This window comes from Neovison vison, chromosome 5, assembly GCF_020171115.1.
Source record: "Neovison vison isolate M4711 chromosome 5, ASM_NN_V1, whole genome shotgun sequence".
NCBI classification, from domain to species: Eukaryota; Metazoa; Chordata; class Mammalia; order Carnivora; family Mustelidae; genus Neogale; species Neogale vison.
The window spans coordinates 13,479,570-13,496,783 of NC_058095.1; the positions used below are offsets into that span (position 1 = coordinate 13,479,570).

The following is a 17,214-nucleotide window of genomic DNA, read 5'->3' on the forward strand; positions in this document are numbered from 1 at the left end:
TTTATCAGAGGGGCGCCTGGGTGGCTCAGTGGGTTAAAGCCTCTGCCTTTGGCTCGGGTCATGATCCCAGAGTCCTGAGATAGAGCCCCGTATCAGGCTCTCTGCTCAGCGGGGAGCCTGCTTCCTCCTCTCTCTCTGCCTGCCTCTCTGCCTACTTGTGATCTCTGTCTGTCAAATAAATAAATAAAAATCTTTTTAAAAAAATCCTTTATCAGAAAAAAGGGAAGTACTGAAAAGGTTTCTAGGAAACACTACTGTGAAATACTTGATGCTCCTCCTGTCCCTGAATTTAGTATACTTAAGTACATTTATGCAGTAAGTATCTTAAGGGACAAAAACAACTCTATTAGTACATGCATCCCAGGTGAATAGCAGTAAATATTTGTGGCTGGATTGATCAAGAAATTTAATGAGGTCTGAGCGTAAGGATTCTTGCCAACAGCCCATGATGGGAGTTGATTTAACAACCATCCAAACCCTAGTCAGACAAACCTAGTTTTGAACCCCCCCGTGATATTACTAACCATAACATTCCACAAGAAACTCCCCACCTTGGTTTCTCTCTATGTAAAATGATACATAAAGTTCCCTGGCACATGGTGGGGGGAATGAATGTTAGGATCAAGTTAAATTTCTGTTCCAGGGGAGATAAGCAGTTGGGCTAAACCACTGTTCACGACCTCCCCTAATGAGGTTATTCTGCACTTCTGTGACTATCTGTCTTTATTTCTGCAGTTCCCGTTCCTGGGACGATTCCTCCCTATCCCAATCTTCTTTAAGGCCCAATAAAACATCAACTTCTCTGTAAAACCTTCCCTTATCCCACCAGTAAGAAAGAACAGCTTCCTTGTCTGTGTTCTAATGGCACGCTTTTACCTGTGTGACACTCATCACCCTGCCTGACTCGTCTAATTCGTGATGTATAGGAACTTCTTAATGGCAAGACTCCTGAGCTAACCACCATTGTCCTATCATTTTACTACCCCTTCTCCTGGCCAAAAGCCAGGAACATCCCATGATCCATAAACAACTTAACACAAATTTGATTCAGCAAGAGCATTAGAACTCAACTCTCTCATCTAGCCTGAACGCTCAAGCGGCCTGAAAGCCTGGGAATCTACTAAAATAAACGTTACACAGTACCAAGAAAAAGCAAAAAGTACTATGGGGCCCCAACTCCTCCGGGAAGTGGCCATCTCTCCTGGGGAGGGTTTGGGAAGCTGTATGCACTAGCATACTCCCGCTGCGGAGCGGACCTGGGATCTGCTACTCAAGCAGGCCCAACTCGGGCTCGGCAGGCAGTGGGGGACGCGCCCTCCAGCCAGCAGGCCCCCTGAGGCCTAAGCAAGCTCCGCGCCGTGACTCAGCCCTTGGCGCCCGCCAACAGCCAGCCGGCCTCCCCTCACCTTGGCCAGCTTCTCGCACTCCGGCAGTCGCTGATCCACCGTGGCGCTGTAGTCCACCTCCATCTTGACGATGCGCCCATCAGCCCGCTCCGAGCCGCCGTCCGCCATGGTCCCTGCCTGAACGTCCCTAGATGTCCCCCTGCTTCGGCCACCACTCGTCATCCACACCGGAAGCCGCCTGCGCACCCGCTCAGGCAGCGCGTCGGGAGCCCGCGCGAAGGACCCCACGAGGCCCCCTGCGCTGGCCGTCAGTCGGGCACTGCCGCGGGCAGCCCTGGGGGGCGGGGTTAGGGGGCGGGGTTGGGGCGGGGGCTCACCCTCGCCCCTGCTGCTCACGTCCGGTTTTGGCTCGGTGACTTTTTGTCCCAGATTTGCGGTGAGGAAAGCTAGTGTCACAGAATAGACCGCCCCATACAGTCTTACATTCCTGCTTTGAAATACTATTTCTCAGAACTGTAGTCAAGTTGCTTAACTGTTGTTGGATCTCACTGTTCTCATCTCTGCATGGGCAGGCTGAAATAAACCCTGAAGAGAGAAGTTCTCAAGTTTCATCTGGTTGAAAGTCTTGGTGATTATAATCTGTGGCACCTCTCAGACCTCAGAGAGAAGGTATGACAGCGGTTCGGTGATAAAACAAGTATTTTTTGTTTGTTTGTTTATTTTCATTTTTACTATAATCCGCTACGTGAATAAGAAGAATCTTTAGAAAGACATGTTATTGGCTTTCTCTGTAGGACCCTGGTGAGCATCAAGCGAGATCATGTATATGCGAGGTTATTTCAATTTTTAAGGACCGTACAAGTTTTCATTATCGTTAGCACCATCTGGGTCCCTATTAAAAAGTTTAGGATGAAGGGGCACCTGGGTGGCTCAGTGGGTTAAAGCCTCTGCCTCTGGCTCAGGGCATGATCTCAGGGTCCCCAGATCGAGCCCCACATCGGGCTCTCTGCTCAGTAGGGAGCCTGCTTCCCCCTCCCCCTGCCTGCCTCTCTGCCCACTTGTGATCTCTGTCAAATAAATAAATAAAATCTTAAAAAAAAAAAAAAGTTGAGGATGTTTGAAAGTGAGGTCAAACTGTCAGCAGTAGCCTCCCATGCAAATGGGAAATCTTGGAACGGTCTACCTGTTAGTGAATTTAATCAGCACCAGCATCCCTTTCCAAATGCTGAATAGACCCTGTTTTGTGGTGGTGGTGGTGGTGGTGGTGGTTTGTTTTTACTGTCCTGTAATCAGAGTCATGGATGCTATAACCCATCTGCACACATAATTAAAAACAAGAACAAAACATCCTAGCTGTGATGTGAAGGAGAAGCACTGCAAAACAGCAGAAGAATATGCATGTGAAAATACAAAGGTAAGGAGTGCCTGGCTGGCGCAGTCCAAGGAGCATGCAACTCTTGATCTCAGGGTAGTGAGTTTCAGTCCCACCTTGAGTGTAGAGATTACTTAAGTAAATACATAAATAAAACTTCAAAATATAAAGGCTAAATTTGTCTATCGTAGGAGATAACAAAAAGTAGTCATTTGCTTATACATGTATATAACAACAAAGCAAAACTGCAATAGATATGTTTTCATTGGTTCCCCATGCATCATAAGGGCTCACTGTGGGTGGCATGATTTTTCCAAACTGGTGTACAACTTCTTAGTAAAGTTCTGTCTATATGAAAGTACTATCTTCCATTGTTTCTCACATAGGAGAATTCTTAGAAATTTTTTGTGCTGGGGTGCCTTGGGGGCTCAGTTGTTTGAGCATCCCACTTTTTTTTTTTTTTTTTAAATTTGTTTGACAGATAGAGATCACAGGTAGGCAGAGAGAGAGAGAGGGAGAGGAGGAAGCAGGCTCCTGCTCTGCAGAGAGCCTGCTTCCTCCTCTCTCTCTGCCTGCCTCTCTGCCTACTTGTGATCTCTGTCTGACAAATAAATAAATAAAATCTTTAAAAAAAAAAAAAAGGAGAAGAAGAAGGAATCTGAAAGGTAGAAATGAAACCTTTATAGAAACGTAAAGATAGATGGAAGTTAAGATGGACACACTAGTTGGGGCATCTGGCTGTCTCAGTCCTCAGTCCGCAGTCCTCAGTTGAGGTCCAGAGTTCAAGCCCCATGTTGGGCTGAGAGATTTAAAAAATAAAAAAGATTGGGGTCATTGGGGCGCCTGGGTGGCTCAGTGGGTTAAGCCGCTTCGGCTCAGGTCATGATCTCAGGGTCCTGGGATCGAGTCCCGCATCGGGCTCTCTGCTCAGCAGGGAGCCTGCTTCCCTCTCTCTCTTTCTCTGCCTGCCTCTCCGTCTACTTGTGATTTCTCTCTGTCAAATAAATAAATAAAATCTTTAGAAAAAAAAAAAAGATTGGGGTCACGAGTTCAAGCCTCACTTGGACAGTAGAGATGACTTAAAAATAAATAACAATGAAATAAAAGAAGAAAAGATGGACATGCTTTTTAAACTGAACGAATTTTTTTCTTCCTCATTCTTGAAGCCTCCTCCTCCCCTTCCCCTTCATTTGTCTTTCTGTAGAATCCTTTGTTCCAGGAATTCCTTACCAGTATTGACATCCTGCTGACCTCAATATATACTTAGTAACAGACTCATGGCCAGTGCCAGCACTGGTCATGAGACCACCTTGAAGACGTGACCTACCCAGCTGGCAGCATGGACCAGATTCCTATCAAAACCGCCCCGATCCTGTATTTTCCTATAAAACCCCTCAGCCTTTATACCCCAGGCAGGCTTGCAGTTTTCGGAGCCATTAGTCGGCTGCAGCCTCCATTGCCAGGCAAAGTAATAAACTCTTCCTTCTGTAAACCCAAACTCTGTCTTCGAGTTACTGCTCCAGAGCACCGAGGTCTGTTCTCCACAACAGAGAGAAATACTGATTGAAAAAACATGGTAATGTATATCATGATGCTAATTATTTGAACTCGTGGGTCTCTATATTAACGACTATGTTTTCATATTTGGCATGTCCGACACATTCAGCTTATTGACCATGCACACATTGGACCCAAAGTTCCCACCTTTGTGAACATTCGAATGGGGGTTCGGGAGGCGGACCTTCAGCCTGGGGCTCGAACTCCCAACCTTGAGACCAAGCATGACATGCTTCACAGTCTGAGCAAGACTCCAGGAACGGAGTCTTGCAGATAGGGGAAGAAGATTGCCGGCTGAGGCGAGAGCATGAACCCTAAGGGGAGAGCAATCAGATCACCCCAGCTTGTCTGAAGACCGGAATGAGTGAGGGCAAGAGTTGCAGGAGATGAAGTTTTGACCGTTATAAAGGCTTGGTTTTTAATCTGAATAAAATAGGAAGCCAGAAAAAAAAAAATAGGAAGCCAGCAGGGGTTTTAGGCAAAGGAGCAGCATGAGCTGACTTACACAGTGGATCATTCTGGCTGCTGTGTGGTGACTAGGTTGAACAGAAGCTGGGAGACTAGCTGGGAAGTTATTGCAATAATTTAGGAGGAAAATGATGGGGGCTTGGACGAAGGTACGAGAAAGGGCTAGATCCTGGAGATAACCTGAAAGTAGAGCCAAGATCAGATTTGCTATTGACCGTGGGGGTAGAGAGAGGTCAAATATGTCCACAAGATTTTTTGGCCGAGTGTCTGGAAAGAGGGGGTTGCCATTGACCAAGAAGGAGCAGTTTAGGGATAAGCAAATCGGACAGAACAGGACAGAAGCCCAGTTTTGGCTATGTTAAGTTCGAGGGCCCTACTGGGTATCCAGTGACAATCCTGAAAAGGCAAATGCATATACAGGCGTCAAATTAAGAGGAGTGCTTTGGGCTAGAGGTTTGAATTTAGGAGTCCTTAACAGATTGATTGCATCGAAAGCCAAGAGGCTTACGTTACAGAAATATTCCTGAAATGTGTGTGAAACACTTGTTTTTATAAACGGCTTCTTTTAAAGGCCGTGAGAGGCGTGAGAGGGGCCCTGGCTGGCTCAGTGGGAGGAGAATTCCACTCTTGATCTCGGAGTCATGAGTTTGAGCCCCACGGTCAGTGTGCAGATTACTTAAATAAAAACTTAAAAAGAAAATAAAGGCTGGGCGCCTGGGTGGCTCAGTAGGTTAAGCCTCTGCCTTTGGCTCAGGACATGATCTCAGGGTCCTGGGATCGAGCCCCGCATCGGGCTCTCTGCTCAGCGGGGAACCTGCTTCCTCCTCTCTCTCTCGGCCTGCCTCTCTGCCTGCTTGTGATCTCTCCCTCTGTTAAATAAATAAGTAAAATCTTTAAAAAAAAAAAAAAAGAAAGAAAAAGAAAATAAAGGCAATGGGAGAACTTGGTATTTTCAAGTCTGTTGTAAATCATTTACAAAGAAAATTATACTGTATTTTATCTTTTGAGTGAATCATGGACTTGTGTTAGAATTATTTCAGATCAGGTACCATTATGTGAATAAAAAGAATAAAAAGAATCATGGCGTTCCTCTTCTCTTGCTGCTGTCAAAAATAATCATGTACTTAGTGGCTCAAAACTGCAGAGGTTGATTCTCTCCCAATCTGGAGCCCAGGAGTCCGACGTCGGTATCACTGGGCGGAAATCAAGGTATGGCTGGGAGTCTCTAGGGGACAATCCCTTCCTTATCTCTTCCAGCTTCCAGTGCTTGTGAGTGTTCCTTGGCTCATAGCTTCATCAAGCCAATCTCTCTGCCTTCGCGGTCACATTGCTTTCTCCTCTTCTGTGTGTATCAGTCTTCCTTTGCCTTTCTCTTATTGTACACTAATGATTGTATTTTGGGCCCATCCAGATAATCCAGATTAATTTTCTCAAAGTCTTTAATTTTATTTTTTAAGATTTTATTTATTTATTTGACAGACAGAGATCAGAAGTAGGCAGAGAGGCAGGCAGAGAGAGAGGAGGAAGCAGGCTCCCTGCTGAGCAGAGAGCCCGATGCGGGGCTCGATCCCAGGACCCTGGGATCATGACCTGAGCCGAAGGCAGAGGTTTTAGCTCACTGAGCCACCCAGGCGCCCCTCAAAGTCTTTAATTTTTTAAAAAAGATTTTATTTATTCATTTGAGAGAGAGAGAGAGGCAGAGAGAGCACAGGCAGGGGAAGAGGCCGAGGGAGAGGCAGGAGCAGACTCCCTGCTGAGCTGGGTGCCGGACATGGGGCTCAATCCCAGGACCTGGAGACCATGACTGAAGCTGAAGGCAAATGCTTAACCATCTGAGCCACCCAGGTGCCCCTCAAAGTCTTTAACTTCATCATATCATATTTCCAAACACCCTCTTTGTTTGTTTGTTTGTTTTTCTTTCTTTTTATTCTTAAGTAATCTCTACAGTGAACGTGAGGCTCGAACTCACAACCCAAACAAGATCAAGAGTCAGGTGGCTCAGTGGGTTAAGCCGCTGCCTTCGGCTCAGGTCATGATCTCAGAGTCCTGGGATCGAGTCCCACGTCGGGCTCTCTGCTCAGCGGGGAGTCTGCTTCCTCCTCTCTCTCTCTGCCTGCCTCTCTGCCTACTTGTGATCTCTGTCAAATAAATAAATAAAATCTTTAAAAAAAAAAAAAAGAGTCACGTGCCCTAGTGGCCGAGCCAGTTAGGCAACCCCCCCCAAGATCCATTTTCTTTCTTTTTTTTTTTTTTTAAGATTTTATTTATTTATTTGACAGACAGAGATCACAAGTAGGCAGAGCAGCAGGCAGAGAGAGAGGAGGAAGCAGGCTCCCCGCTGAGCAGAGAGCCCGATGCAGGGCTCGATCCCAGGACCCTGGGATCATGACCTGAGCTGAAGGCAGCGGCTTAACCCACTGAGCCACCCAGGCACCCCAAAGATCCATTTTCTTTTTTTTTTTTTTTTTTTTTTTTAAGATTTTATTTATTTATTTGACAGAGAGAGATCACAAGCAGGCAGAGAGGCAGGCAGAGAGAGAGGAGGAAGCAGGCTCCCTGCTGAGCAGAGAGCCCGATGCAGGCCTCGATCCCAGGACCCTGAGATCATGACCTGAGCCGAAGGCAGCGGCTTAACCCACTGAGCCACCCAGGCACCCCAAAGATCCATTTTCTAATAAGATAACATTTTCAGTTTCTGGGGTTTAGGACCTGATACCTCTGGGGGCCATTATTTAGCCTAATTACAATCACCTAAGCAGTTGTTAAACAGGGTTTTTGATATAAATGACTATACATACTCTTTGTGTGTGTTTGTGTGTGTGGACCTTAATGATTTGATAGAAAATTAAAGACACACAAATCAGTTCTTCCCTTATTAGTACATACTCTTTTTTTTTTTTTTAAGATTTTATTTATTTATTTGAGAAAGCGAGAAAGAGCAGTGGGGAGGAGCAGAAGGAGAGGGAAGGAGGGAGAAGCAGATTCCCTGCTGAGCAGGGAGCCCAACCTGGGACTCAATCCCAAGACCCAGAGATCAAAACCTGAGGGGAAGGCAGCCGCTTAATCAACCAAGCCACCCAGGTGCCCCACTACATAATCTTACTAGCAAACATAACTCCCTTTTTTCTCTCTGGTAATACTTAAAATGGTCCACAAAAAGTCAAATATCATGCTATCTCTACGGTACAGCATAGCTAAGAAATACTATTTCCCGGGGAACCCAGTGGGCTCAGTCAGGAGAGTATGAAACTCTTTTTTTTTTTTTTTAAAGATTTTATTTATTTATTTGACAGAGAGAAATCACAAGTAGACAGAGAGGCAGGCAGAGAGAGAGAAGCAGGCTTCCTGCTGAGCAGAGAGCCCGATGCGGGCCTCGATCCCAGGACCCTGAGAACATGACCTGAGCCGAAGGCAGCGGCTTAACCCACTGAGCCACCCAGGCGCCCAGGAGAGTATGAAACTCTTGATCTTGGGGTTGTTGCCTTGAGCCCCACACTGGGGGTAGAGATAACTTAAAAATAAAATGTTTAAAAACCCCCCACTATTTCCAGATCTGTATTATCATTTGTTGATAATAGGTTAAATATGCTTTGGCATTAAGTAGCTATAATCAGTTATCATTGCACAGGTGCCTCCTTTTATTTATTTATTTGTAAATACTTGTGTATTTATTTGTCAGAGAGAGAGCACGCACAAAAGGGGGCAGCAGCCTGGCGGAAGGAGCAGCAGACTCCCTGCTGAGCAGAGAACCCTATGCAGGACTCCATCCCAGGACCCTGGAATCATGACCCTGGCTGAAGGCAGATGATTAATTAACTGAGCCACCCAGGTGTCCCCCCCCCCTTTTTTTTTAGGTGCCTCCTTTTAAAGGACACTCAGCATCAAGGACAGTGTCTTCTTTCATCACTAAAACTTGTTTCCAGTGAGTATAGGTTACGTATGGTCTCATAATTTATCTCAAAATATTCTAGTGTTTTGCCAATTTCTATAAAAACAGAAAATACAATAAAGCTTTGATAAATTTATTACTAGCTTATTTGTTTAAAAAAAAAAAGAGAAAGCTAGACCTTTGGTCACAGAACTTCCAAGTTTTTTTTCTGTGTGAAGCAATTTGTACCACATCATTGTCAATTAATTTTTATTTTATGAGCTCACAAGCAATTATATATCAAAGGCATTCTTTGTATTTAATAGAGTCTTGATAAATGGGTCTACACATAAGAATTGCCTTGGGACTTTCTGTTTGTTGTTGCATTAAGAATGAATATGTCATTTGCTTAGTACCTAACAAGGTCAGACACCCAGGGGTTTAAAACACACACACACACACACACACACAGACTTTGCTGGAATGAAATAATATTTTAGAAAAGTTAATTGCAAAGGATCACATTTGGGTTTCAAAAAATAACCCTTAAAAAGGGAGCATTGACATGGTCACCAGAAGAAACCTGCAAAAGCTTCCAGTGTCCAAAGCCGGAACAATTTGAGCAACAAAACTACAGAGTATTGACTTGTTATTCAAAGTGTGATAAATATGCACGAGTCCAACAGATATAAATAAATAACTGAATGAATAAATAAATGAGGGAGAAGAGGACAATCTCACAGAATTCCATATTACATATGTAGATACTCTCTCCTCAGGAGGCAGGCTTAATTCCCTTCCCTCATTGTGGGCTGGACATAATGACCCACTTCCGAAGAAAAGAGAATAGAAAAGGAAAAAAACTTGCTTTGTGAAAAAGTTGGCAGACATGACCTTCACCAAGTGATCCAGGTTACAGTCAAGCCTTCAACAGGGGCTACTTTGGTAATGGAAGGCAGATCATGGGAACGAGAAGGCACATCTTTATATCACTGTGATGTAATAGTTTTATCCTTCTCTCCTTAGACCTAATTTTGACGAGTTGGAAGTCAGTGTCTCCAAAAGTTTCTTCTTGGAGTAACTAAACATTTAGATAAGTAATGAATGTTACAGTAATACAGTGGTTCTCCACTATAGGAGTTCATCCCTCCCTATGCACCCCCAGATTCGGCAGTGCATGTGTCTGTGTGTGGGGGTGCTGATATTTAGTGGGTAGAGACCAGGAATGCTGCTAAACATAGTACAGTGACCACAAGTGAATTATCTGGCACCAAGTGTTAGTAGCTCTGAGTCTGAGAACCTGAAACTAATTATATACATACACCTAACAGATGTTTATTGGGTACCTACACTACCCCTATACCAGGATACATTTTCCCGATGATACAGAAAGGACACGGTCTGTCTTCTCTGGAAGCTTAAAATCATGTCTTCAATTAGAAAGCAGGGGGACTATTTTAGCACCATATACCACATTTTCTATATGAAGGTCACACTTGCATGCAAACAGGAGCCAGAATGAGTAGTCCAGATAAGTGTTCCAGGTTGTCTAGAAAGGTAAAGGGTTGTCTAGAACAGCTCTGTGTAAGAGTTGGGACTTTCAGTGGCCTTTGACAAACCCACAGACCTTATACACAGTGAGCAGGAAAGAGGAAGATGGAAAGAACTGTAATATTTTAGAGGTTCCAGGGATATTCTAGGAATGAAACAGCATTTGAATAGTCACCAAGACTGTTGGTACATGCTTCTTTCAGATGCTACTCACAGAGTGGGTCATAGTTTTTTTCACACAAACGGAGAAGAGGTTTCAGTGTGGGGGGATGGGTGCATCATCAGAATCCAGGTGAAACCAATGGATAGTAAAAGCTCCTTAGATGATTGATTTTGAAGGGGACCTCCCCCATCTCACCTTCTGAGAATCCTTGCCTTCACAGATCATCACTTACCTGGCGGTATCGGCTGTCACAGACGTGTGTAGGAAAATATTCTTTTCCTTCTGCTCGGATCATTCCTCACTGATAACTACTTTTTCCAAACTTTTTGCCCTTTGCGCCCCACGCCCATTTTTTAAATATGTGATGATCAGTAGCTGGATTATATCTTTGTTAATGGATCATTACTACTCTTCTTAATGATGAATAGCAGCACCTTCAAAGCTCTTTGGAAGTAGATATTGGAGATTCCACTGGTTGAAAAGAAACAGAATTCTTGCCAGACTCTGGCTGAAGGGGGTGAGGGGAGACTTCAAACATTTTAAGCCACGCATCCGACCAGTAGATGGCGCTCTCTCCCCTTTGTGTGAATGAGTTATGAATGAATAAGCTCTCCCTTTGCCCTCCCCTCCCCCAAGCGTTGTTGTAGTGAAAACCAATCTGTCCTCAAGTCCTTAACGAATCTTGAAAAAATTCATCGTCTTTTCTTTCCGGGCAGTTTAATGCAGACCCTCCCCATCTGTCTTATATAGTATTCTAATACTCCTGCTTCTGGTATCCTTCTGTCTTCTCCCCTCCAACACTGCCATCAGAAATCACTTTTCCAAAAACAGATTGCTGAAAAATGGTGTCCTGGGGGAATGGAGCCGGGGAGGCAATGGCGGGAGAAGGGTCAAGGGTAAGGTGGAAACCTTCTCCGGCCAACAGATTGGTCTCACCTGGTTGCAGTGAGGGTGGGGGGAGGAAAGGTACATTCAGAGTCTTGATCTCCCTGCCAAGGAATTTTGACTGGCTCAGTAGGCCACAAAGAATGAGTGAGAGGTTCTAAAGGTGGCAGGATTAGAGCTGTGCTTGAACAAGATTAATGTGACCAGGCATGCGGATGGGCTCAATGAAAAGGAAGTTTAGGCAGCCTAGCAGAGACAAGAGAGAAGCGCATAGAGACTGATTTGCCATCTGGGAAATGAGGAGAGGTAGTTCCTCAACCACAATAAGAATTTCAGTGAACACAGTTACAGAATCAACGCCGGGAAACGTCTAGGGAGCTAGGAATATATCCACAGGGCTCTGCTGTCCTGTGCGTGTGTATGTGTGGCTTAGCCAGTGCATTGCCTAGCTGCCTTTCTGGAGGATCGGGCGCCAGAAAGCGAAACCACTACACTTGTTTTCAAGTAAGAAGTAGGGAAAAAAGGAAAAACAGCTTGAGCTTCTTTCCGTATCACAGGCTTTCAATGTGTTATTATTCACCACTACAGTGTCAGATTTAGATTTTTCCACCTCGAGGAATTTGGTTTAGCTTTAATTAGTTGCTGTGAATATTTCTGAGCCAACTCTGGGAAGCATTTATCTAGAGAATAGTTTTCCCTAAAATATAAGCTGGATATAGGGAGTTGTTTTTCTGTAAGGCTTTGTATCATGTTCACACAGTTATAAATTCTCTCCAGCCATCTGCGTGATTTTCGCCACGGCCCACCAGAGTTCCACTGGTTATTTCTTTATTAATCATAATTTTAAATACTATAATATCGAGACCATCTGGAGCACCATCCAAGCTCCATGAGTAGCTGCGGGGCTGCACCACACACATATTTTTCTGAGAAAAGATGATGTTTGCAGGTTATTCTGCATAGAGGCAAACGAGGCATTTTTCACCCAGCAACTTTTCAGAAAAACAAGCTTAAAAATACCAGACAAATGAAAAACAGACTTCAGCAGTTACTTGCAGCTTCCTGAGTAACTGAAGAATGTGCCTCTTGTGGTTAAAATGAGGGATCTGTTTAATATGGATGAAGTACCAACACTCCAGGCATTTTCATTGACATTTCACTGTGACTTTTTGAACTTAGGAGTGCTGACAGGAAAACGTCCTTTTGCTGCCCCGAGAAGCCTGCGGTCGGACAGCAGAGCAGGCCAGGAGAGCTGGAAAGGCGACCTCCGCCTCACGTTCCCTCTGGTCGGGGGGCTTCCTTTTCTTCCACGCTGTGGCACTTCCCAGTTATCCAGGATTCGCTCTCCGAAACCGGTCAGGAAACCAGGCAAGAGTTGGGTCTCAGGCACCCCCCGGCCCGAGGCACACTGCAGCTCCGCGCGGACTCTCCGGCCCCGGCGCGGTGGCTGCAAACTCGCGGGCACGCACGGCGCGCGGGGAGCCGAGGGACTCGGGGGAGGGGACGTGCGCGGAAGGCGCCAGCTTCCTCTCGCCCGCCCCTCGCCGCCGCGAGCCCAGGTTGGAGGAACCCCGGGCCCCAGCCCGACTGAGCCGGGCGGCGGCAGCGGCGGCGGCTTCCTTTTTCTCCCGCTGCGAGCCCTGGAGCGCCTCGGGGACCGGCCCTAAAAAGAGCAGGAAATCTTGTTTACCGCCCGGGGAGAGGAGTCGATCGAGCCTTTGTCTGGAAAGTCAGCATCTCCAGCTCCGGCTGCAATGTGTTCCTGGTGACATTAGCATTGGCAGACCCGCCGGAGAAGGGGGGGTCGCCAGGTTCATGTCTGCTTTCGGAGGCGGATCGAGCGGGTGACTTTTGTGCATTCGTTTTAATTTTCGGAAATCTCTCTTTTTTCCTCCCCGGCCCGCCAGCGGGCATGTCCTGATCCGGCGGCCGCTCCTACCGCCCGGGGCTACCGATCTGAGCGGTTCCCAGCGGGTCTCCCTCCTCCCTCCCTGGTCCCTCCCTGACTTTGCAACACCGCGTTCCGGGAGGACCGAGCTCGGCGAGGAAGAAGGCGGGGGAGCCCCGAACACCCGGACCCGAACCTTGACATGCTCTCCGGCGGAGGGGAGGAAAACAGGAGCTGAGCGCACCGCCGGGGCTGCTTCGCCGGCCGGCTCCGAGCGCAGGGCTCCGGGCGCCCTGCCCTGCGCCTGGGCGGCAGCTTTGTTGGATTGGGGGGCACCCCCCGCTTCCCGCCCCGGGGGCGCGCGGCCGGCAGGACCATGCTGCTGAAGGAATACCGGATCTGCATGCCGCTCACCGTGGACGAGGTAAGCGCCGCGCCGGGCCCGGCCTCGCCCGCTCCCGGCCCCCAGCCCCAGGGCGCCGCGTACCCCGCTGCCGCCTCCCGGTCGGCGGGTCCTCTGCGGGCGGCAGGGAAACCCTGCTGGAGCATTACCTCCCAAGCCAGAAGGCTGGAGGGGAGGAAAGAGGGGAGTTGCTGTTTCCACTTGTCACCCCAGCGGGAGGGCGGCGTTGGGTGGGGCGGTAGACTCTAGGTGGAGTCTTGGGGGTCGTCCAGAGCCCGGATTCCTGGGGATCCGGATGCACCAAAGGGAATTGGCGCGCCCCTCCCTGCAATTAATAAAATGAATAAGGCAAACCCAGGTGCCCCAAGCGTGTACTGGTAGCTTGGGGGTGGGGGGCAGAGGCACCCCGTCCTGGCTTGGGCCCTGGCTCCGCTCCCGCGTTTTGCTGTAAGGTCTGGGTACGGGAGAAGCCTTTGCCCTCAGGATCTCCAGGCCCCGAGCCCCGCTGGGGGGCACCTCGGAGCTCTAAGGGAGTCCTCCTGGGCCCGGACTTCTCGCGGTCGTCGCCACCCTGGGCGCCGCTCCCGCCACGCCCGCGCATAGAGGCTCCCAGACCTGGCCTCGACCTTTCGCAAACCGCCTGGCTCGGAAACTTTCTGCGTCTCTTGTTTCTTTGGTGGCGGGGAGCGTGGTCTGCGGGCGAGCCGGTAGCAGCGGGGACTGCGGCGCGGCCACAGGAGGGCGCTCCAGCACGTGGGTGCGGGCCCGGCCCGGGCTCCCGGTGCTCCCGCTGCAGGGCGGGCGCGGGGGGTGGGGGGCCGAGGGGCGGGGGCTCGTCCTCCACCCGCTGCTCCGGTTCGCCTCTCCAGATCCCCCGAAGCAGCAAGCTCCATCACTCAGGAAATGATGACTCAGTGAGGACTATCCAGGCCCCGGCTTCCCCTTCTTCCCCCTCTCCTCCCTACCTTTTCGGTGCTTTCACAATGGCTTAGCGCCTGTCCAGGGACAGCAAGGAAGCGTGAAGCCAATCAGGGAAATTTGAAACTTACTAGTGTGGTTTAGTGTGCCAAGGAAGCCGGCGAGCCAAACAGTGTTTATGCTTAAATACAGAGCATTTAATCTATCGGGTATGGTATTGAGTTACTACCTTATGGAAGGGGATAGGTGCTTTGGGGGGGGGGGTATTTAACCGATGAAGTGACTGTGCTCCCCCCGGTGGGGGGGGGTTGTCTTACCTGGATCAGGTGTTAAGGCAAGACCCCAGTACAATCCAAGGCAAGATCAGAGTAGTTCCGAGTTGACAAAACATCCATCCCAGGAACACTGACTACGGAAGAGAAAGGTCAACCCCCGCCAGAATGGTCATCTTAGGGTTCCTGCTTGTTCAGCGTTTGAGGAGGTGACGCTGGAGTAGAGTCTTGAAGGATGGATTCCATGTGGATGGAGTTAAGGTTTGGGGGGTGCATCCCGACCATGTGAATCAAGTGGGGGAGGGGCACGCAGCTGTGTAGGGCAGTGGGGGAGGCACATGAGTGACCCCGGTTAACCAGAGAACTTGCGGGAAAGGTTGAGCCCTTCCCACCCTCCCCGGCAGCGGAGCCCGAGCTGTTCAGCCTGGAGGTGTGTGCGCTTCGGCTCTCCCCGGTGACTTTATTTGTTGAGAGGAGTTTGGAACCCAGGAGTAATGTTGGTATTGCAGGAAATGCCCCCAAACGGAGGTGAGAGTCAAGAAAATAACCAGTTCTAGAATCTTCTTACTACGTTCGAAATATTTTGCTTCTCTTTCTCCTAGTTGGTTTTCTTTGCAGGCTTTCTTGAACACTCAGGCACAGGTCTTAAGCAACGTATTTATTTATTTATTTATCTATGCTGACAAAATACCCACCACTTCAGGGTGAAGTAATCACTTTCGAATGTGCAGGTGGAGGACCTCCGCGCCCCCCCCCCCCCGTCCTTTCTTAATTGGCAAATGAAATCAGGCTCTGCATGTAATAGAATGTATAATTATGATTTAATTAATGTGTAATTCATTTGGACTAAAAGCATTTTTCGGTTTCTTTTTTTTTTTTTTAAGATTTTATTTGTTTTATTTGACAGACAAAGATCACAAATAAGCAGAGAGGAAGGCAGAGGGGTGGGGGGAGCAGGCTCCTGCTGAGCAGAGAGCCCAGTGCAGGGCTCCATCTGAGGACCCTGAGATCATGACCCCAGCGGAAGGCAGAGGCTTAACCCACTGAACCACCCAGGCGCTCCTATGATTCAGTTTCTTAAAAAGTTATGTTTTGAAGTTAGTTTTCCACATGGTTAGGGAAGCAGGAGTCAGTTTAGATTGATAGAGGTTCCAAACTGATAGGATTTCAGATTTTCCAAGCCAGGTAATAGGTGAGGAAACTAGACCCCGTGCACCAGAGGTTGGATTCCTGGAGTCCTACTGGTAGTAAATCCCCTGTGTCCACCATCCCCCCCTTAAGCTGTGTCCTGTTGCCCTTAACATTATTATTATTTTTTTAAAGATTTTATTTATTTATTTGACAGAGATCACAAGTAGTCAGAGAGGCAGGCAGAGAGAGAGGTAGAGGGAAGCAGGCTCCCTGCTGAGCAAAGAGCCCGAAGCTGTGGGTCTCCATCCCAGGACCCTGAGACCATGACCTGAGCCGAAGGCAGCGGCTTAACCCACTGAGCCACCCAGGCGCCCAACATTATTTTTTTAAACAGATTTTATTTATTTGAGAGAGTGATAGAGCAAGCGTCCACATGCACACAGATGGAGAGGGAGAAGCAGGCTCCCTACTGAGCAGGGAGCCTGAAGTGGGTCTTTATCCCAGGAAGTGTGGGATCATGACCTGAGCCAAAGGCAGACAGACACTTAACCAACTGAGCCACCCAGGTGCCCCTATCCTTAACATTAAAAACTGGGAAGGAACTTAACAGTGTCTTCAAAGAAGACGGTTACCATCAATTTAGGCAGACTCTTCCTCGAAACCGAGCTTTTGCTTCAAGGCGTTATTTGCTTCGGCCCTGATTCTGTCTACACAGTACTTCAGGAATTTTTTTCTGTCAAACCCCCATGATTAGTCAGGATTGCCCATATTTTTGAAAATGAAGAGGGTTAGTGAGAGAACCAACACTGTGTCCATTCTTCTTTCCTGGCCTTATCCTGTTTAACTCCTGGTGGAGGGGAGCGTAAGGAGAACTCATGCGCTGTTATCCACATTTTGCAGATGTGTAAACTGAGTCAGAAGGGTTAAGTCATGTGCACCAGGTCACAGAACTAATTAGTAGCCAAGCCACGACCAGAGCCATAGTAAAAACACATTGGTTTTCTTCCTACTGGTCCTTGCCTGTCACTGGTATTATTTAATACAGAAAAAGGAAAAAACAGTTCTTGAAAATAAAGTCGACACTATCAACTTAATGAAAAATCAAAGACCTTTTCAATTGTTGTAGAGGGTACTGGATTCTACTATTTCTCTAAGCCTTATTTTAACTCATAAAATGTTCCCTAGTTCCAGGAAAGAGGAGCAATGTTGGAGCATAAAGAAAATAAAGCTCAACCACGGTCTAGATCAGTCTAGATCAGAGTGTTGGTGTTCTGTTTTGTTCTGTTTTTTTTTTTTTTAAGACAATTTCTGAATGAAGAATTTTAAGAGGTAACATCTCATGGATTAATTTTAATAAAAAACTTCATTGGAACTGTTTCTTCATTTACGTTC

The 17,214-nt window shown here is 47.5% G+C and overlaps 2 protein-coding genes across 4 annotated transcripts in view; one reads left to right on the forward strand and one right to left on the reverse strand.

The window, feature by feature from the left end:
* The window catches only part of PSMD12 (proteasome 26S subunit, non-ATPase 12), a 28,941-nt gene extending 27,352 nt beyond the window's left edge, over positions 1 to 1,589 (reverse strand). The window contains exon 1 of the mRNA XM_044247594.1: positions 1,407 to 1,589. Within this exon, the coding sequence (XP_044103529.1) occupies positions 1,407 to 1,568 (162 nt within the window). The 5' untranslated portion in view covers positions 1,569 to 1,589. The remainder of the gene's footprint in view (positions 1 to 1,406) is intronic.
* A 148-nt stretch (positions 1,590 to 1,737) lies between these two features.
* Positions 1,738 to 17,214, forward strand: part of PITPNC1 (phosphatidylinositol transfer protein cytoplasmic 1) — a 265,782-nt gene continuing 250,305 nt past the window's right edge. Inside the window, exons 1-2 of one of the 3 annotated variants that reach the window (XM_044247596.1) lie at positions 1,738 to 1,782; positions 1,919 to 2,015. Coding sequence is in view for 2 of the 3 variants with exons in the window: in XM_044247595.1 (XP_044103530.1) it covers positions 13,475 to 13,522 (48 nt within the window). In the remaining variant the exon portion in view is untranslated. Of the gene's footprint in view, positions 1,783 to 1,918; positions 2,016 to 12,695; positions 13,523 to 17,214 lie in introns of those variants that run through there. The other 2 variants (XM_044247595.1, XM_044247597.1) reach the window with 2 other exon arrangements.